Genomic DNA, 22,636 nt, shown 5'->3' with positions numbered 1-22,636 from the left:
CCTTGTTCCCTCTCATCATATTTTCTCTCTTATCATTTTATCACACACTTTCTCTCTCCTTGATATCTCATATCACACTCTCTTTCCTCTTTTTTTTTATCATCATACATTCTCTCTTCTCAATGTCTTCCATCGCACTCTCTTCCTTCTTTTTCTCTCATCATACTTTCTCTATCATCATACTTTCTCTCTCCTCAATCTCTCTTGTCACACTTCCTCCTTTTTTTCCTCAACACACTTTATCTCTCATCATACTTTCTCTCTCTTCAATCTCTCCCATCACACTCACTGTTCTCTTTTTTTCTCATCACACTTTTTCTCTCATCATACTTTCTCTCTTATCATACTTTCTCTCTCCTCAATCTCTCTCATCACACACTCTCTCCTCATTTTTCTCATTACATTCTCTCTCTCTTCATCCTCTCTCATCATACTTTCTCTCACATCATATTTTCTCTCTCATCTTCTCTCATCATGCTCTCTCCTATCACACTCTCTTTTCTCATTTTCTCTGCACACTTTCTCTCTCTTCATTCTTTCTCATCACACTTTCTTTCTCATCATTCTCTTTCATTATATTTTTCTCTCACATTCATCTTTCTCTCACATCTAATTTTTTTCTCTTATTTTCTTTTAAGGGTAAAAAGGAAATTTTGATTTATTCCGATAAAAAATATGCAACTAATCAAATATTGCTTTTAAGAGTGATATCCATGCTCATACTCATTCCCATTCCACAATACAATGATTCTCATTCTGATTCCTATTCCTAGAAAAGAACCAAACGCCCCCTAAATCTAGGGTGTTTGGTTGATGGGTTTGGGAATGAGGGAATGGAATAATAGTAAAAAATAGTGTTTGGATTGTGGGTTTGAGAATGACATTTTGGGAATGATTACTAGATTTATGGGAATCAACCAAACTCATATAACTTGATGGGTTTCATTTCCATTCCTATTCTCATTCCATCCTACTATCAAATCTATATCTATAGTCATTCCCATCATTTAAAGAATGAATAGGATAACTGATTTAAAAATTTTTTAGCTATCCTATCCAAAATTTAAGATAAAATTTTTGAATATGGTAGCTGATGTGAATGCTCTAAGATAAGTAGGACTATGACCGATTCAGAAATTAGATGTAAAATTTATATGAAAGAAAATCTGATAGAGACACTAGGGGCAAATGTAATCATCTTTTATCATTATAAGAGGAATATTTTATCTTACGAACATCTAAAATTTTTAATCTTAAATATTATAAATCAAGAGAAAAGTCTAAAAATTTTATTCGCTTAAATTCATTATAACTTAATTCCTAAAATTTAAAATTTTAAACTTTAAATACATATAATATATCATAAAATAAAATTTAAAAAATTAAAAAAAAAACATTTAGAGCCAATTCAGATGCTTGGATGGACTGAAGTTAATCCAAATACCCAGGATCTACAGTAGGGAGTGACGTAGAGCCTGCAGTAGAGCAATTCCGTGCATATATATATCTGAGTATCTCAGGCAATCATGATTTGCTTCGACCCATGCCAAGCCCTAATCCTTAGGTCGGGCCGATTGGGGCAACTGGGCAAGCTCGGCCCATGGATCGGACTAGGCATGACCTGCATGTAGAGTCAGACTTAATATTTGAAAATTTAAAAATAAATATGTTTTTTTAATCAAAATTATTAAAAACATATTTTCATTTTTTAATATTTATTATGCTTATTATTATTTATAAATATATGGACTTGGTACGGGTTCAATTCGCTCAGGCCTAGTAACAGATTTCAAGTCATTTTTTTTATATCTGATATCTAAATCTCATTAATTTTGAATTAGAATATCCGATTCGTTGCAAAAAGGTGGAACCGTTATCTTAACGGCCCCCTGAGTCTGACCCCATAGATATCCAGAAGAGATAAATCATGATTAAGCTGAGCAGGAGGGGTGACTTGGGGTCGAGTGGAATTTAAAGCACAACAGACCGAGATTTTATGTCCGTGTGCAAATGGCGACCCTCAACTCCTGAACCTCCGTTGCAAGCGTCAAACACTCTTCCAGCTGATCCAGCCCATGGGGACTAGAGTATCCGATTCGTGATATGACATATCAATGTCACTACTAGTTTAATTATCATAAATACATTTTGTGTGATAATTGAATTATTTAAGAAATACATCATGCTTTGTACCATGACACTGTGCTCGGGGCATAATATATTTAGGATCGGTTCAAGGCATAGGCCATTAAAACCAATACCTAAGGTCCCTATTATATTGGGGCCCACAAATTTTTGATATATATACCTATATAAATTAATTATGAATATTAATTTTAAAACGTACTAGTATGGATATTAAATATTTAAAATTATGGTTAAAATAAATTTTAGTTGAGATTTATTTTTATCGGTAATTTTTATTTTCTTACCCATGTTAGATTTAATTGATAATTTTAATTTTTTATTATTAAAATTAGATTTATTTGGTAATTTTTTTATTTTTAATTAAAATTTAATTAATAATTTTAAATTTTTTAATGATAAAAATTTAATTTATTAATCAAAACTAAATTTTGTTAATAAATTAAAAATATTTATTAGTTATACTTAATTTATATATATATATATATATTTTTTTTTTTTTTAAAGTCAAAAACATATTCAATAATATAGTATTATTTATTTCTTAAATTTTATTTTTCTTTCATTTTTTTTAAATAATTCACCATCAATATTTTTTAGCTAAATATTTTGGATAAATAAATTTTATTAATAATTTATCAAAATTAAAATTGATAAAAAGATAATTTAATTCATGAAGCTCTCGTCAATTGAGGGATTCTGAAAAAGAGTCTATTATACGTAGTGACTATATCTAGTACTCGAACCTATTTCCTTTAGGTTATATAATAATTTTATGTTGTATCGAGACTTTCCTTCCTCGAAGTTAAAAATGTTTGATATATTTTTTTAAAAAAATTATAATTAAAATATATATTAATAGTATTACAATAATTTATTATTATTTCTAAATTAGATAGCATAAAATATTTTTTATTTTTAAAATTTTACTAATTATAAAAAAGTGAGGTTTCACCTAAGATAAAGTTATTGCTACATGACCTAATTGGTCATTGCTTCTAATTGTATAAATAATCATTGGCAATATATAAAATTGTCCTTTTAAATTTTACTAACAAAATTAAATATCGCCCCTAAGACATGGTTGAGTTGGCTAATACGGGGTAGATATTGTTACAATGGGTAAGGTGTCAAATCTTGACAAAATCAAGAAAAATACACTCCTCACAGTGACCAACTACAATTTTCCGATTTACCTCCTCACAGATGATCGTAGGATTGATCGTGTTGGGTTGCGAGGGTAATAAATTTCACCTTTTGCTATAACTAATAAAATTAAATATTTTTAATATTTATTTAAAAAATATTAATTTTTTTTTCCTAGAACCTTAAGAATAATTGAGACGCCATGAATATATTTTAAGTTTTATTTTAATAATTTAAATATTCAACCGTTCAAATTAACTAATCTGAAAGTCCTCGCATCGTTAGATATCAATAGCGGAGGAAATATATTATTATATCCTTCTTATTTTGAGTTTTTCTTATTTATATTCCCTAAAATATTTTCGTTTCTATTTATATTTCTTTATTTTATTTTTATTCAGATAATAAATATCCCTATCCTTAATTTTCCTAAGAATATAGACGGAAAGACATGTGTCCTTTGGTGAGTGCCCCCCACCGCAAGCCCTATCTCAACTGCCGCCTCAAGGCCTCCTTTGCCGACTTCAGCCGTTCCGAATCCACCTGCAGAAGTAGTACTCCGATTGCAAGCTCAAAATCATTTTTTTCAAGGCCGATCCTGATTTCTGAGGATCCTTGGGAAGAAAAGACGTCTGTAGAAAAAAAAAAAATTACTAACGTATAATTTAAATATAGTTTAATAGAAAATTTTAAAAATTAATATATTTTATTTAAAATATGATAAATTTCATATAAAATATATTTATCAAAATTCTTCAAAAATTACAATACCATACAAAATAAATATGTTTACTAATTTTCTCAAAAAAATATGATGCCTACAAATACCCAAAAAAAAAATATGACATAATAAAAATTCTATATCTTCTAGTATTTTGAGAAGCAAAATCATTAATAAATTCCTCAAAATCAAGTTTTTCTAATACCTCATTTTCGATATATAAAATTATCAAGTTATTAATATTCAAATTATTATTATCATTTTCTCTCAATTCTTCCTGCTCATTCGTTGCATAATTATAATCATCATTTTCTCTCAATTCTTTCTGCTCATTGATTGCATGATCATTTAATTTTTCTTGATTACTTGATTGCTGTTTATTTGTTGTATTATCATTTAGTTCTTTTTGACTTTCTTCTTGTAATTCATCAACTTAATCTTAAATTGAAGAACTAACTTTAAAAAACTTATAAAGAACACCTTTGTGAATTTTAATAATGTGTTCCACTTTTTTTCTTTTGTTTTTTTTCTAACTTCAAGATTGATATTTTTTTGGAAATATGTTTGTACTATAAATTTTAAGTATAAAAATAAAACACACAAAACTAGCAACAAAGTTAAAATGAAACAAACACAAACAGTGAAAATAATAGTCAATGAATAATAAATTGTTTGAAGCAATCGATATAATCTATTCTATGATAATTAAAATTGGGATGATTGATTTAGATTCTTTCAAATTGGTAAGAAAAATCATAAAATATTGACCTCAATACAATATTAAAAATCAATATTGAATATTGACAATAGAAAAAATATAGATAAGTAGGTAACTTACGTTGTAATTTTATATATTGATGAATGATGATATTGATGAAATTAAAATTTTAATTGGAGAATAAGCTTTTCTAATTTAATTAGAAGAGATTCATATGAAAAAAGGGAGGACATTAGCGTTCAGGATTCTCTTTAGGCTACGTTTGGTAGAGTGTAATTTGTGTCTTGTAATATAATCAGGATTACATTACCAGGTTGATTATTTTGTTTGTTTTAACTTTAAACCTGTAAAGTAATATAATCTCGATTACAATAGGTAGTGAAGTTTTGTAATCTGAATTACAAAGCAAATACTATGTAATCCGATTACATTACGAGGTTACTGTTTAACCAAAATTTGAATGTCGAATATATCCTTAGTCAGCCAATCGCCCGTCGTCCGCGGCCCACCCCCGCGGCGATTGCCGGACGCCACCGCCAGCAACCATCGGTCGCCGGTCGTCGCCGCCTGCCACCGCCGTCGGTTGTCTTGGTCGCCGACCGCCGCCGCCGTCGGTCATCGGCCGTCACTAGTCACCGGACGCAAGCTCTGACAGAGGTGCGGCGGTCGTCAGTAGAAGTCGCAGGATATTTTTGTCATTTTATAATAATATGAATTACATTTTTTATAAAGAATAATGGATACCAAACAAAAGAATATAATCACCCTTGTAATCAAAGATTATATACATTATATTATCAAACGTAGTAATGTAATCAAAATTACATTACAAACTCGATTACATTACACCCAACCAAACGTAACCATAGAATCTTATGATTTATGTAAACAAATTAATGAAAAAAGAATTGTACAATAAATAAAATCTTGAAAAAAGAAAAAAGAATGGTTAACCTTCCTTATTTTTTTTTCTTTTTGTTTAAAGATTTTTTTCTTAAATTTTAATAGCATATATATATATATATATATATATATATATATATATATATATTTAAAGATTTTTTTCTTAAATTTTAATAGAATATATATATATATATATATATATATATATATATATATATATATATTTAAAGATTTTTTTCTTAAATTTTAATAGAATATATATATATATATATATTGTTTTTTAAAGATTTTTTTCTTAAATTTTAATAGAATATATATATATATATATATATATATATATATATATATATATATATATATATATATATGACCTTTATTAAAATAATTCAACAATATATATATTTTTGGATATTTATTAAAATAATCTAATAAATATATTTTTTTAAAGTTTTTATTAAAACAATCTAATTATATGTAATCTTACTATATATATATATTATTATTTTATTAAAAATCTTCCCCTTTACTAACTAACTTTGGTGAAGCATAAAATGAATTTACGTTATTATCCTTTTTTCTATTCGCACTAAAAATAATTCCAAGATTTATTAGTAATTTCACAAGCGAAATAATCAGTGATCTAGAGTTCGAGGCTTAGCTGCGGTGTATTATTATAAATTTTTCTTATCATTAATTTTCTCTGGTTGTTTTATATAAAAAAAATATAATTCTCTTTAGTATCATATCTTAGAATTGACAATACTATGATCATAGAAGATTCTATAAATATTTTAGATTTACAATGTTAAAAAAAATACTTTTCTTAGTTTTTTTATAATATTAAATGCGTCACTTTTGTATTATTGCATGAGTCTGAAGAATCTTACCCAAATAATTAATTATTTAAAAATCTTACCCAAATAATTAATTATTGATTTTCAAAGACCCAAATAATTCAGATTTTCAAAAGTCAAGTAATTTACCCTAATGACTTTACTAATGACTTTGCTTTAGTATTTTAATACTAAAATACTTTAATTAATATAATTTCATTATAAAGGATCAATGTGATTTTAATGTATTATATTTTCATTATAAAGGATCAATGTGATTTTAATGTATTATATTACACACGCGATACGTGTGCACGATCACTAGTATATATTATTTATGTATGTCAAATTTGAGGTCTCTACAAATCGAAGGCCCTTGACCATCAATCGGTGACATGCATAGGGTCGGGCCTAATTTTTTCTTTAAAAATATATTTATAATGAATTTTGATCGGGTGAGGATTGTGATTAATATTCCATGTGGAGATCGACTTCCTAATTGCAGAGGAAACAGATCGGTGTGCTATGACCCCCCATTCATGGGCGACGATGGCAAGATGGTCTACTTCCACGGCGCCAAGGATAAGAAACTATCCTAGAATGGCAAGTATTTGTCCATCCTAGAATGGAATCATATTATGCACTTAATCTCTTGCTCATCCATGTTACATCCATCTCATAAGCATCAGAAATTAGAAAAAAGAAACAAGGAAGCATTGGGAAGCGTCCAATTGTCAACAAAAACATTTCAAGAAGTTGATGAGGAAGCAGAAGAGGAAATTGTTCTCATCCTCCACCAGTTCGCCATGCACCAGCCGAAGCAATCTCTCGTTTCTCGGGAGTGCGTTGCCGTAGTAGAGCATTGTCGTCACTGCCACCACCGGCCGTCGAACCAATAGCACCGCTGGCCGAACGATGGACTTCACAAGCACCGGTGCCAAAGACTGCAGCAAAGTAATATCATAAGGTCACGCCAAATAGACTGGAAACGAATTAATTAGATGGACGTAAAAAGAATACCATATCGATCTTTGATGCAACTGTGAAGTAAACTGTTTTCTGCCTGGAGGTTTTGTGGAAGTTAATAGTCGTCGAAACGTACGTCAGCTGCGAGTCCGCAACTGCTGGTCCGAGTGGTATATTCAAACCTACTCAAACGTCAAAGAAAGTTTGTTGGCCACGTTTCACTCAGCAGTTCTCTTAATCAATCCACACTGGCGCATCCGATCCTACGACGTGCGCGATACACGGACACCTTCGACGCCTCTATTATGTTTACTGATCAGAGATGTGAATGAAGGCAAAAAAGAGAAGCCCAGCGGCCGCCCGGACTCTAGCAAGTTCACGGCGGCTCGTGATAGGAACCGGCGCTAGGGAAATAGAGAAAATATGGAAAAAAAAAAAAGAGTACAAAAGGACTCTATATATAAGTCATACGACAATATCAAATCCATATAAACATTATTAATAAATCTAGTAATTTATTCTAATATTTAGAAAGAGTAAATAATAATAAATTACCAAATCTAAATTAATAATAAATCTAATAACCAATTCTAAAGAATAATATTTTAGAGAGATTAGCTCTGGACGGCCACAGGAAGGCTGCAACCTCATGGGCGTCAAGGTACCTCCTTTCTTAACAAAAAAGCCAACGGCTCATGAATATCTTGTCCTCGCTCAAGGATTAGGATCAAACACCTCATGCTATTTAAAAGAAAATAGATAATCCATGGAAATATAAGAAACAAAGAGAGGCTTCGATGAACTAAAAGCAGTTCAATCTAACAGTAGCAAACTGTGGTAATCATGTCAAACAAGAGTAGTACGTAGCTCGTGCAAGCCTTGAAGTTTTCAGATTAGGCCTAACTCTGCTTGTTGGATGATTTCTTCCCTGCATCTGAAGTCAGAAAGTTAAATGCCCAGCGAGAAACTTGAGTGAGGCTAAAGATTAGCCCGAAGGCCACACGCCCATTCACGATTCCTTCTCTCATGTTTCTTGCAGTTCTAGCTACCGCAGGCTCGACAGTTTGATCACTCTGGGGTGTTTTTCCCTGCATCGTCACTAAACAAGTGAAGATGGAAGTGAAACACATCGTCCAACCTTCATAAGCATTGTCACAAACACTTCTTGAATCGTTAGAACAGAAGGAAGAGAGTGGTCCAACCTGCTGGATTCATTGTTGTAAGGCGACGCAACCTGTCCTCGGCCACACGAACTGCTCTGGTTGAATTTTTCACACCTTGTGTTAGCTCCTGGCTGTGTACCAACAACATGAACGCAAACAGATGCATGCTGATCAGAGATTCAGATAATGCACACAAATTGCTAAACAAAAAAAAAGAAAAAGAAATGATGAATCAGGTAACCCTAAGTCGCTGAGCTCCGTGGTTAAATCGCTAATCTCCATGCCAGACAATCGAACCGCAGCCATAGTATCAGGAAGCTCTTCTGTTGTGACATCCAACAACTTTTCAATCGACTCGGCAGCCTTTCTGAAAGCCTGCTCTTTCATCCAAAACAAATGTCAACAGATCGTAGCGCCTCAATTTGTTGAAAGAAATTTTCTAGTTAAGAGGCATACCAAAAGTGTCGGAATGGCAGAGAAGAATATCCACGCCGCAGAAACCGCAGCCTGCAGAAAGGGAGAAAGGATTAGGAGGAAAATTTCACGATGCAGACCAAAATTCTAACAAGAAGTGTGATTCCCCCATCTTTATCAACAAAATTGAAAAAACTAAGACGGAAATCCAAATCGTACAGCGCAAACAGTGAAATTGAGGAGAAGGATGTGCCTTCGATCAAGATTCCACTGGAAGAAGGGAGAGTGCAACGGAGGTCCGACGGCGGCCGATAGGGAAGATCGATGGCAGGGAAAATCGTCGGAGGCGGCGTCTACTGGAAGGGGATGGAGGGAAAGAGCGGCGAGGCGGAGGCGGATTTCCCCTTTCTGCTCGAGATCTCCGCCATCGACGATGGTGGACGGCATTTTACACCGAAGCTTAGAGCAGCACGAGGCGGATGCGGAGGCGGAGGAAGATACAGAAAAAGGAGGATTGCGTCGGCATTCGATGCCGGCGAGGGGAAAAGGGCGAAGTGCCATGGCCTCGATGGTGGAGGAGAGAAAAAAGGCGGCGATGCCGTAGAGAAGCTTGCGCTGGAGAAGTCATGAAGAGGTACAATTATACATAAAAGCTCCTGAATTTATTTTATTTTCAAATTTACATTCGTCAATGCAAAGTCCACCTAATACTTTATCCGATGGCAACGAAAAAGATAACGTTAGCAAAAGGGATCTATGCTTAATTTCCTCTTTTGCAAGGTCTAATTTATAAAACTCTCTGTAACTTGGCAGGGGAAAAGGCTCCTCACTCCTCACCCGTCTGCCTCCACAGTCTCCGTCGACGCCGCATCAAATCGAGGGGCGAGAAGAGTTCGTTTCCAGAGGATAGGTAAAGCAGTGCTCCCCCTCGCTCTCCCCCTACTTTTTCTGTGTCATTTTGTCCCATTCCTTGCTTATCTAGATCTTAGATGTTTGAAGTTGGTTTGCAAATAATCATGGATGTTTCTTTCTTTTGTCAACCGGATATTCCGCGGGGGAGAAGAGATCCGCAACGGTGCTACTCCCCGAAGATTTAGATTATTTGGTATCTTGTTATTGTCGAACATGCTGGCTAAGGGGTTTTTGTTTTGAGATTTGGGGTTTTGAGCTTCCTGGAGATTGGAATCTTATAGCAAGCTAAGAATTTGAGAACGAAGGAGAGGCAACTCGTCCTTCACAATATTTATTTATTATCATTATTGAATCGGGCACTGGTACTGATTATGTTGATTCCATCACGCTTCTTTGATGAGTAGTGGATGTCAAGATCCTTTTAGATAATTCATTGGCTTTGTTTTTCTTTTAGTTCATTTAGCTTTTGAAGCTTTGTCTATTGGATATTAGCTAAAAAATTTCCACCATACACATAACTGACGGGGGGACTGTTTTTGGACATGATTTTCATTTGGAAAAAGGGAAAAAGTAGTTGTTTTAGGTTTAAAACAGATGTTTTCTTTAGCACCTTATTCCATTTGGAAGATGGTGCTTGGATATTTTTTATTTAAGAAATCATGAACCCTTGTCACACCACTGTAAGAATATTTCTCCATCTTTCCATCCTATAAATATTTCTTTCATGCATAATTTGTAGTCTTCTTTGGCTTAAAGTTTGACATCTTTTATGCTCATTTGATATTGAAGTGAGCCACAGCTTCTTTTAACTGACTCTTGATTCTTCATTTATACTATAATAATAGGCGGTTTTTAAGATGGTATCCACAGCAATTACAACAGTGTCTGGTGGATTAGTTGGTATTCAGGCTAGCTCAAGATCTAAAAGTCTTTGCTCGAATTTGAGTAGCTCGAAGTCTTTCTGCGCTGTCAGAGGTCTGAAGGCTGCATCAAATGTTCAAATTGATTCATCCTTTTTGGGCAAGGCTAGCAATGCATCTCTCCGGGCATCTCTTGTTCCAAAACTTGAAGAAAAGCAGGTTTTCTCGAATCAAAATCAGCCCCAAGCATCGTACAAGGTGGCGATCCTTGGGGCTGCTGGTGGGATTGGCCAACCTCTGGGACTTCTGATTAAGATGTCTCCTCTAGTCTCAGCACTGCATCTCTATGATATTACAAATGTTAAAGTAGTTGCTGCTGATCTCAGCCACTGCAACACTCCTACTCAAGTTTTAGATTTCACTGGACCATCAGAATTGGCCAATTGTCTGAAAGGTGCAGATGTGGTGGTGATCCCTGCCGGCATTCCAAGGAAGCCAGGCGTGACCTTTGATGACTTATTCGATATCAATGCTGGGATTGTGAAGACACTGGTGGAGGCTGTTGCAGACAATTGCCCTGATGCCTTCATTCTCATTATCAGCAACCCGCTGAACTCTACTGTTCCAATAGCTGCCGAGGTGCTTAAGCAGCAGGGTGTCTACAATCCCAAGAAGCTTTTCGGTGTGACTACCCTTGATGTTGTTAGGGCCAACACTTTTGTTGCTCAAAAGAAGCAACTAAAGCTCATCGATGTGGATGTGCCGGTCATCGGAGGCCATGCGGGCATTACCATCTTGCCATTGCTATCAAAGACAAGGCCAGTGGTGCCGTTCAGAGATGAAGAAGTCGAAGAGCTGACTGTTAGAATACAGAATGCTGGGACAGAGGTCGTTGAGGCAAAAGCTGGCGCTGGATCTGCAACCTTGTCAATGGCCTATGCTGCTGCACGATTTGTTGAATCTTCTCTCCGTGCGCTTGACGGCGATGGGGATGTCTACGAGTGCACCTTCGTTCAGTCTGAACTAACTGAGCTGCCGTTCTTTGCTTCAAGAGTTAAGCTCGGCCGGAAAGGTGTAGAAGCCTTTATATCCTCCGATCTCGAGGGTCTGACCAATTTTGAGTTGAAGGCGCTGGAAACCCTGAAGCCTGAGCTGAAAGCTAGCATCGAGAAGGGAGTGGCATTTGTTCACAAGACAACAGCCACTGCTGCACCTGCCTGAGTCAGTTTTAGTCCTGCAGAAACAGAATGAAAGGGATGCTCGAGTTCAGCTCCAACCAATGTAGAATAGAACATTTTGTTGAAGTATTTTTGTCTTGATGTAACAGACTATTAATGTGTTTATTTTATTTATTTTTGATAATTTAGATGTTCGAATGAATCTCGGAGGTAGATGGTCTTCGTCTTGATTCGCCTAATGTGTGTGTGTGTTTTTTTTTATTGTTAATTTAGGTATTTTTGTCCGAAAGCGGAGAAGACTGTGGATTAGGTAAATGACTTTGATATTAACTGGACGAAGATTCATAATTGGAAAAAATGACTCCGAATGGTCCTGCATGTTAAAAGGAATGTCGTTAATCGGGCTAGGGAGGGGTTTTGGCATAGACATTTCGACGCTCAAGTCAGTGATCTGGATGAAGACGATGAACACTAGAATGAACAGTGATTATGGATGTGTAAAGTTGCATAGCATAACGTGTACCTATGTCGGTAGATGGAGATTTCTTTTTATAGTGTTATTATTTGTCTATGCTCGAATCTCAAAGCATTTCTAAAAAAGGATAAACCATAAAGATACTTTGACACATTTTTCAAAATGGACCCGCAATCTACGTGTTTGATAAAGTGGAAGCTTCTACTATACAATTTGCATATGAAATATTCTCTGTCATTCGTGACACAAAATGTCAAAAAGAAATATTGAGACGGTGAACCATTAATGTGTTGTGATGATAAGCCAGCTAGGTCCCCTACAACATCCAATCAAACCTTAGTTTTGGAGGGAGTCGACTTTGATAAAGGATGTAGACTACCTTAAGGACTTGATTCAGCCAGTAAGAATGGTCAGCTCGGATCAACCAGGAAGAGTGGTAGATAGGCCAGGAAGAGTCACGGATCAGCTAGAGTAGTGGTTTGACCAAAAAGAGTGGTAGGTCGGCCAGAGTGACAGATCGATGAGGAAAGAGGCGGGTTGGCCAGGAAGAGTGACATGTTAGCTAGAGTGGCGGATCGACAAGAAAGAGTGATGGATCGGCTAGAAAGAGTGGCGGATTGGTCAGGAAGAGTGACGGATCGGCCAGAGTGGTGGATCGACCTTGGCGGATCGGCTAGTTGGGTCAGTCAGGAAAGATAGTCATTGACCTCTCTTGACTTTATCACAACTCAACTTGTCGATTTGACCTTCTTTGACCTCATAGCCGCTCTTCCTATTCTTCGTATCACAAGTCTCCCCTTCAAGTCTAGTCGAAGGAGGCGCAAGTCCAACTAACTGGACTAAGCCCCTCGCAAGGTTGAATTGCATTCCCATTGCAGGGCCAGGGTTGATGAAAGTCCAATTTTTTTTTACGGACGTCCCGAATCATAAATGCACTTACAACCATAATATACTTTCGATTTAACTGAGATACTTGGATAGTCCTTAAAACATTTAACTATTAGCCACATTAGGTACTAGTCATATAGTTTCAGAATTTATTCTACAAAAGGAAACATCCAACTGATGGGGAAACTAAACTGGAAGGTCTTCGGGTTGTACTGTCGTTGTCCCGAGCTAGCCCACTTGTCAATGCCTCCTGCCTTATTCGTCTCATTACCTGAAATAGTTAAAGTCTGTGAGTCGAGAGACTCAGCACATTCAAACCATATTATGCATTATTTAGTTTTATATCCATGTGTCCTATCGAGGAACCTGTACTAATTAATTTATCCTCTAGCTAATTGTTTTGCATAAACATAAGGAAAGTATAATCATGAACATACTCTTACCAAACATATATGATCCTGTCCGAACGCTGAATCGATGGACGCTGGGCACGTGGCGCTCTTCCGACCGATGACGTGGATCTCTGACTGGCCGTATGGATCTCCGGCGAACCTGCAAAGAAGTCGAGTCGGGAAGGGGTTCCCGGCGATGACCCTCCGACGCTCAAGTCAGGCAAGAGGAAACTATGAAGTGGCTTCTAATCTCAGAGAATGCGTACCTCCGGCGAAGTCTGAGGGCTCTTATATAGAGCTACGAAGAGGCTTATGCACAGATACCAAGGCGAACACGTGTCCTCTTACCACACCTCAGTATGGACTTGTCAGAGGAGCTTGCCTGACACCATACTGCTATAGTCCGAGCACCTCTCTGATGGGACGGCAGAACCTTCTGTCGCAAGGTTCTACGTATGGCTTGGTCGTTGGACATGTCTGCTGTCAGAATATGTTCCCCGATGCTTCCCTTGTCCTTTTGTCTCTTCTGTCCCTGTGCCGAGCGTCCAGCCGCTCGGCAGGCTCATGACGTCCGGTCGGACATCATTATCAGTCCGACCAGGAAGTTGCCCGGTCGCGTGCTCGGCTAAGAACGTCCCTTTACAGTCTTACTGATTTACGCCTCGGCCGAGCGGGCTGCCCGCTCGGCCCAGCGACCTTGTTCACCATGAGCGTCGGAAACTCGACTCCCTGTCGAGTTGTTCTTTGATTCCGCCAGGGCTCGCTCGGCCGGTCGACCTAACCCTTCTCTAGTCGGCCGGACCTCCTGCTGACCCTTTTAACTTTTGACCACCACGTGGCGTTGACTTCCATCCAGAGGGCCCCCCGTCCGAACGACCGGATCAATATATGTTATCATACTTTTCGCCCCACATAAATAATTGCATAGATAAAACATAACATGAGCATAGCAAAATATAATCTTAAGCATTACTAATGCAAAGATCTAAAACTAACAAAAACATAACATAAGCAATAACAAAATTAGGAAGCATGGAGCATAAACTTACTTTATAGAAAGGAAAACATATGCATAACTTAATAAGGGGCGAACATAACGCATGTGGGGTAACCATCATTAGAGCCCGTTCATTTGGTCCATGATCATGTAATTAGTTGCGCAACCAGCATATGACTTATGGTACAACTCACATTAGTCGAAACCAATGCGTTGCACCATCATTCATTTTTAGAAAGTCCCTCCCCGGAGCTCATCCCGAGACACCAATCCCGTATTGTCACCACGCATGCACGTATTCCTCTACTTATCCATATAACTCTTTCATATGATACATCGCGAGTATACATGCATGGTTCTTAAACTGTCTTTGTAAAGAGAACTACTTATAACTTCACATGATATCAGTTACACATTGGAACCACATTACACATGCATATTATCATCAATTCCATAACATACATGCCCCTAAAATAACGAACTAATTTAACATACTAAGTTATCAAAACATAATTGAGTGCATATATTAAACCCCAAAAGTCCGAAACACATAGAATTAACATATGACTCATAAAGTTAACATGATGAAGAGAAAGAAGAAACATGAGCATAACTAGATCCAACATCCTAATTCCCTAACATTAACATGTAACTCATTAGTTAGCATGATAAGAAGCAAAAATAAACAAAGGTATAACAAAATCAAATTCCAAAAATTTACAAATATCTTAAGCACAAGATGGTTAGTTTCATGGCAACTTATCCCCTAAGATCCAACCTACATATGAAACAAAGTAATCATAAACTTTGGTTCAACTTTATGGTATCAAAATTTCTAGGAGCTAGCATGGTATCAACTTCTAAATAATAAAAGAGCATGAGGTCTTATACAATCCAAACCCTACAAATCTATAAAAGCTAACATGGTATCATCTCCTTAACACATACATACAACCAAAACCGAAACTTATATAGGAAACCGAAACTTATATAGGCTACCTAAACATACATGAACTTGAAGAACTAAAATAAAGCAAGATGTGGGGAAAAACATGGAACAACGGTAGCGCAACATCATGGTGAATAAGACCCCCTAAACAGAATTTAGAACTACTCCCATAAATATGAAATTTACAAGTTTAATACTTAGAATTAAGCATGGATCTTCTAAGGAAAGACAATTAGAAGCATGGCCTAAATTTTAATGCAACATTCATATTCATAACCCTTAAAACAGAATTTAAACTCACCACAATAGAACCAAAAGTAGCAAGGTCACATTAAAATTTCAGATTCGTCAGTCAATGGTATAAAAATCATATGAAATTCATCTTTGATCCGAAAAGGGTTCCGTAAATTGATAATGAAAGCTAACTAAATTTTTTACATTTCAAAAGAAGACACCGAAGTGAAATTCGTTCACCCATTGAGGCTAATTTATACCACAACATAACCAAAAGCAGTAGGGTCACAACATAATTCCAAATTCATCAGTCAGTGATATAAAAATCATATGAAATTCATCTTTGATCCAAAAAAAATTTCGTAAATTGATAATGAAAGATAAATAAATTTTTTACATTTAAACAGAATAAATTGAAGTTAAATTCGTTCACCCATTAAGACTAATTTACACCACAACAGAACCAAAAGCAGCAGGGTCACAGCATAATTCCAGATTCGTCAGTCAGTGGTATAAAAATCATATGAAATTCATCTTTGATCCGAAAAGGGTTCCGTAAATTGGTAATGAAAGATAAATAAATTTCATACATTTCAACAGAAGACACTGAAGTGAAATTCGTTCACTCATTGAGGTTAATTTACACAACAACAGAACCAAAAGTAACAGGGTCACGACATAATTCCATATTCGTCAGTCAGTGGTATAAAAATCATATGAAATTCATCTTTGATCCAAAAAGTGTTCTGTAAATTGCTAATAAAAGATAACTAAATTTTATACATTTTAATAGAAGACATTGAAGTGAAATTCGTTCACTCATTGTGGCTAATTTATACCACAACAAAACTAAACCTAATAAACTATAAAATCCAAAACTTCACAAGACATAGAAGCTAAATAAAACAATAACATGGTTGAGAACATGACTTTAAATCTTAGCTACCAACCCCTCCTTTAGTTGTCTTCTCTTGGAGCTCTAGAACTGGTAGAGTTGGGTGAGGTGAGGGTTTAGGGCCGACGGAAATAAGAAGACAAGATGGAGTTCTAGGTGAGTATTTAAATAAAAGAGGAACTTAGGACTTGTTCTCAATTTCTAATTCCTACCAATTTTATAAATGTTAAGTCCTATATAGTATTTTTATAAAACTTAATACTAAGTCTAAATATAAACCTATATCCATGGTTATATAATTTCATATATATTTTACTTATTCATATAAATTTTATTCATGATATCTATAATTTATAATACTATAATTTCTTAATTAGTTTATATGCACTATATATTTTTATACGTTCTATATCTTATTTCTTCCTTATTTAATTTTATTTATGCTTTATAATTTATATTATATAATATATATTATTTATATTTTATTTTTATATTAATTAGGTGAATAATCTATAAAAATTTATAGACATATAAATTCTAAGTCTTTATATATTTATATCCTAGTACTATATATTTATATCTTGCATTATATAAATTTGTATATACATACAAAGTTTTATCCCTTTATAAATGCTAAGTCCTATAATTTCTATATACTAAGTTTTATCCATTTATTATTCACAAATTATATTTTCTTAATTATTATATACACGTTACATTAAATTTATACTCTATAATTTGTATTATATATATAATATTTATATTTCATTTCCAAATTGATTAGATGGATAATTTATACACATAAATTATATAAATAGTAAGTCTTTATATATTTATATTTTTCTATTTTCTTAATATAATTAACTAATCCAAACTTCCTAATTATAAGCTAATTTAATTAATTAAATCTATTTATATAATAAATTCTTAATTAAATCAAGTGAACAATTACAATTACCCCAATAAATATTCTTAATTAAATAAATTCAAAATTTAATTAAATTGTAATTAATCTAATAAATCGCTTAATTAAATAAATCCATATTCTAATTAAATTGTAAGTTAATCCAATAAATTCTCTCAATTAAATAAGTGGTTTCGAACACTACAGTTGAGTTGGACCCCTTCACCTATGGTTGGATCATGCAGATCTACTGTTTTGGGATTACCAAGTGGATTGTGTCACCTAAAGGTGATTGGAAATTGTTTCAATAGAAGCCGATCAAATGTGGCCTTTTTGCAATTAAATAAAAAATTTTCCATTTGAATTGTTGAATGAAGCCGATATAAGTACCCCGAATATGTTTTGATATGATCAACCAAGTTAAATTATGTCCTGTATATTCGATCCTTGTGTCTAAGTGTATAGGAACTTAAGAGCGCAAGAAGTCGAGTGGAAGACGCAGCTAGTGAGAAGAGTGACACTGGAAGGGAGTTGACAAGCTCGGTACATCCGAGGGACGAGGTGTTGTGGAAGAGTACATCGGTGGACGAGAAGGACGCACGTGATACTTCTAAGGGACGAGAAGCAGAGCAAAAGAATGCTCAAGGAGGAAAGGTCGGAGATGGGTTCGAGTGAGCTCAATTCTAGATGTCAGATCAATCACCTAAGCACCAGAACAGTAGCTGGACAAGTCAATGCAGAGTTGACTTATCCAGGCGCCTGGACCGATATGGTGCAGAAGTGATGCCCACACGTAGTTGTTTTAGTGTGGATAGATTTAGGGTCCATGTCAACAGTGATCTAGGTGCCCTGATCGATCTAGGCGCTTCAGAGTGAATAAAAGGCTTATCACTTAGCTGTTACGAAGCGGATTGAGGCAACTAGCTGGGGCACCCGTACCAGGTCTAATCGCCTGAGATGCACCACGTTAACAAACAGTTACTTTAACCAGTGAAGCTATAAAAGGAGTCTTGGGGTTTGAGATTCTTCACAACACTTGAATACGAATACTATACTGTCAATTTCTTACTCTATAGTTTCTTTTCTAAGTTTTCAACATCTGTAAGAGACTACTCCGCCTTCATCAAAGGAGTCATTTAGTGAGCTTACTTTGCCTTGGATTAGTGACCTCCCTAGTTATAAACAAGTAACTCTTCTACCTCTTATTCTTTAATTTATGTTTATTTTCCTAACTATAACTTGTATTTGTCTTTGCTAAATAAGAAAGCAAAAGAAAGTGTTAAAATTCTTAACATGCCAATTCACCACCCTTCTCTTGTCAGTCGCAACGGGACCATCAATTAGTATAAGAGCAAGGACGCTTCAGAAGATCACCATTTAAAGCACAAGAAATTGCTGGAGCTAGCATTCATCCACCAAAGTTCGAGGGAGACTTCGCGATATGGAAGAAAAAGATGGAGGTATTTTTAAAAAATGGATTTTGAAATATTGTTAACTATTAAATATGATTTTGTAGAACCTAGAGATTAGCATGAAGAGATGAAGAAAGAACAACTCTGGAACAAGAAAGAATAGAGTGACTCCTTGGCAAATAGAAAGGCAGAATTCTATCTGCTTAGTATTCTGTCACCTCAAGAGGGTCAACCGCATCGGAAGCTACACCTCAGCCAAAGAACTCTGGGAAAAAGTTTTTGGGTCCATGAAGGTACCTCAGAAGCAAAGCTAGCAAGAAGGGACATCCTCAGAAATCAACTAACAAACCTTCTGATGAACAAGGGAGAGAAGATGGCCTAACTCCATGTGAAGATCAAGGAACTAATCACCTAACTTAGCAACCTTAGAGAAGCGATAATGAATCGAGATGCCGGTACACGCTCAATGCATTTCCGAGAACAATGGAGTTGCCAACCTTAGTAGATGCATACAACATCTTTAAGGACTTGGAAGTAAGTGTTGGTCCCTTGGTTGTCGGCTAGAGGGATGAATAACCTGAAATAGAAATTAAAACCTTTCTCATCTTTTCAAGCCAAATTAAGAAATACTTATATAAAAATAAACTAATTATCAAATAAGAAGGAAGAGGCAGATCGTTTACATGATTTGTAATCAGAGGATTACTAATCCAAGGTAAGTAAAGTTCACTATCAAATCTCCTTCAGGCGGAGAAGTCTCTTACATCAGTTAAAGTACTCTAATACAAAGCTAAACAAAAGGTAGAACGTTTACAAGTGTTGTTCTCTATATTTTTCAGTGTTGTTTAGCTTCTGGGATCAGGGTTGTATTTATTGTTGGAGCAATCCCAATGGTCCGTGCGACCATGTATTTTGGTATTTAGACAAAGGGTTTAAGTTAGGATTACCCTCGTTATTTGATATGTGTATGTGAGTGTGCATGTTTGCAGGATACATATACGACTCAACTTGATGGTGTCGGGTTTGGTGAAGGATGGAGCATCCAAGGGACTGTGGACAAGGTGACAAGGACAAGAGCCGAGGGAAGTTCACTTCGAGGCATACGCGAAGGATGGCATTGGGATGAGCCGCGGGCTTGGATGCATCCAAGGGATGAGAGCCAAAGGAAGTAAGCTTGAAGGCAAGAAGTCAAAGCTGCGAAGAAGAAGAGTCAAGTGAGTGGTGAGGGTCCGAGTGTAAGAGAAATGTACTCGGGAAAGGGAACCCTAGGTTTAGGGTTGTATCAGTCGACTGGTACTCGGATCAGTCAACTAGGAGAGAGCACAGAGAGCTTTTGTGCCTGAAACAGCTAGGATCAGTAGATTGGTACATGGCACCAGTTGACTGCTAGAGAACCATTGAGAGAGCCGTTGGGTTGACACCAGTCGACCGACGCAAGAACCAGTCGACTGGTAACGGTAAAACAACAGGGCTATTTTCTTCCAATCTCTATAAGAAGGAGCTTGGGATAGCCAACCAAGGTGACGAAATTAGATGTGGTCAACCCTAATTAGTGTTAGGGTCGAAATGTGCTAGAAGGGGGGGGGGGGTGAATAGCTCATCGGGCTCGGTGATGTACTTCTTCGATGATGTGCAATGGAATAAACAATAAGAAACACACTCACAACGCTAACGCTAAGGATTTACTTGGTATCCACCTCAAGAAGATGTGACTAATCCAAGGATCCGACCCTTACTCACTCATTCACTATGAAAACACTCATTTACGGTAACCATCGAAGGCGGAGAAGACTTGTACAAGCTCACACACAAAGATATACAAGAAGAACAAAATACAAGCTAATACAATATCAAATCTTACAAGATTTACACGACAGAAACCCTAGTTTTCTTTTCTTCTTTCTTGAATACACCTCTTGACTTGCTTGGAAGTGCAACAACACTCCTCTCTAAGCCTCAAAAATCTGGTGTGTGTTGGTGAGCTCAGTGGAGAACGAATCGTGAGAGTGGAGACGAAGATCTAGGATCCGTGTCGAAGAAATCGCTCGCCAACGGCTATAACCTACGCAACGGTTGGATCTCAATCGATTGAATGACTCTCAATCAATTAGGGAGGCTTTGAATCGATCGGTCGATCGATTCAGAGTGTCTCTGTGCTCTCTGGAAATCACCTGAATCGATCGCCCGGTCGATTTAGCTTCTGTGCATGATTTCCAGTTCCCCAATCAATCGACCGATAGATTGGAGGTGCCCAATCGATCGGCTGATCGATTGGGAACACTTCTGTGTGCGTGATATAAGCTCCCAATCGATCGGCCAATCGATTGGGCCACTACTTGTCGCAGTATAGCCCTAATCGATCGGTTGATCAATTGGTCTCCCTTTTGACTTGTTTAAACCAAGTCTGGGGCCCCCAATTCCAACATCTGGTCAACCGTGACCTGTTGGAACATTATGCCTGGCATCCGGTCAATCTTGACCTGCTAGGACTTCTTCACCAAGTATCTGGTCAATCCCTTTGACTCACTTGGACTTTTATCCTCATTCCAAATATCCGGTCAACCTTGACCCACTTGGACTTACCGTCTCGTGCCAAGTGTCCAATCCTCCATGACCCACTTGGATTTCTACTAGATGTCCGACCATCCTTGACCCATCTGGATTTCCTTGTGCCAAGTATCCAGTCAATCCTTTGACCTATTTGGACTTTCTAATACCAGGTGGCCGGTCAACCTTGACCCACCTGGATTTCCACGTGCTTGGCTCCACTCACTATGACTTTCCATCTGCCTAGCTTCACTCACTAGGACTTTCCATCTGCCTGGCTTCACTCACCAGGACTTTCACTTAGCTTCACTGACTAGGGTTTTGCACCTGGCTTCATTCACCAGGATTTTCACCTAGCTTCACTCACTAGGATTTTCACCTGGCTTCACTTACCAGGATTTTTCCACTGCATAACTTCACTCACTAGGTCTTTCAATTGGCTTCACTCATCAAGATTTCTCAGCTGCCTGGCTTCACTCACCAAGACTTTCCCAGTCAAGTATCCAGTCAAGCCTTTGACCTACTTGACTCTTGTTCATATCTTACTGGTCAACCTTGATCAGAGGGAAATTGTATTAACAATCTCCTCAACCGGATGATCGCATCTGCAATCTCCATGTATTATCAAACATCAAGACTTAAGCTTGAGTCAACTCAAGCTTAGTCAACTAGGTCAACCTTGACCTAGGGATATTGCACCAATAATCTCTCTCTTTTTGATGTTTGATAATACCTTTAAGTTAGGCTAATCTCATAGCCTCAACTTCCTTTCATGCCAAAGTATAAATGAGGGTTTCCTTCATTCTCCCCCTTTCCTAGAGGGTAAACATTCTCTTTAGGTAATAAAGGCTTAACTTAAACCCTACATTCTCCCCTTATTGGCATACATCAAAAAGAACTCTCCCCTTGAAGAGTTACTCACTGTTATTCACAACTTCACTCGTTGTTCACAACACCACAATGAAGGTCTCATACCCTTCACTA

At 36.4% G+C, this 22,636-nt stretch overlaps 2 protein-coding genes across 3 annotated transcripts; one reads left to right on the top strand and one right to left on the bottom strand.

The window, feature by feature from the left end:
• Positions 1–7,049: 7,049 nt before the first annotated feature.
• Positions 7,050–9,627, bottom strand: LOC121996629. Its single transcript, XM_042550650.1, has 6 exons — positions 9,229–9,627; positions 9,052–9,102; positions 8,837–8,970; positions 8,635–8,726; positions 7,487–8,531; positions 7,050–7,410 (listed from the first exon to the last, which is right to left on the bottom strand). The coding sequence occupies exons 1-5, from the start codon at positions 9,568–9,570 to the stop codon at positions 8,332–8,334; spliced, it is 819 nt and encodes a 272-aa protein (XP_042406584.1). The 5' UTR covers positions 9,571–9,627; the 3' UTR covers positions 7,050–7,410; positions 7,487–8,331.
• A 164-nt stretch (positions 9,628–9,791) lies between these two features.
• LOC121996628 (malate dehydrogenase, chloroplastic-like) lies at positions 9,792–12,161 on the top strand. Of its 2 annotated transcripts, none has more exons than XM_042550648.1 (2): positions 9,792–9,919; positions 10,767–12,161. In XM_042550648.1, exon 2 carries the CDS (start codon positions 10,779–10,781, stop codon positions 12,000–12,002), a length of 1,224 nt encoding a protein of 407 aa, XP_042406582.1. In that variant the 5' UTR covers positions 9,792–9,919; positions 10,767–10,778; the 3' UTR covers positions 12,003–12,161. The 2 variants fall into 2 exon arrangements, with proteins under 2 accessions (XP_042406582.1, XP_042406583.1); XM_042550649.1 differs by having other exon boundaries at positions 9,824–9,919; positions 10,761–12,161.
• The last annotated feature ends 10,475 nt before the right edge of the window (positions 12,162–22,636 follow it).

This window comes from Zingiber officinale, chromosome 6A (assembly GCF_018446385.1).
Source record: "Zingiber officinale cultivar Zhangliang chromosome 6A, Zo_v1.1, whole genome shotgun sequence".
NCBI classification, from domain to species: Eukaryota; Viridiplantae; Streptophyta; class Magnoliopsida; order Zingiberales; family Zingiberaceae; genus Zingiber; species Zingiber officinale.
This window is presented reverse-complemented; position numbering and strand designations above follow the sequence as displayed.

What these genes read in the sequence shown, in the direction of transcription:
- LOC121996629 (XM_042550650.1), bottom strand. Translation starts at nt 9,570, where the DNA reads ATGGCACTTCGCCCTTTTCCCCTCGCCGGCATCGAATGCCGACGCAAT. An exon ending in CTGCCATTCCGACACTTTTG is followed by an intron (nt 8,971 to 9,051) that starts GTATGCCTCTTA and finishes ATGAAAGAGCAG; the next exon opens with GCTTTCAGAAAGGCTGCCGA. An exon ending in TACAACAATGAATCCAGCAG is followed by an intron (nt 8,532 to 8,634) that starts GTTGGACCACTC and finishes TCACTTGTTTAG; the next exon opens with TGACGATGCAGGGAAAAACA.
- LOC121996628 (XM_042550648.1), top strand. Translation starts at nt 10,779, where the DNA reads ATGGTATCCACAGCAATTACAACAGTGTCTGGTGGATTAGTTGGTATT.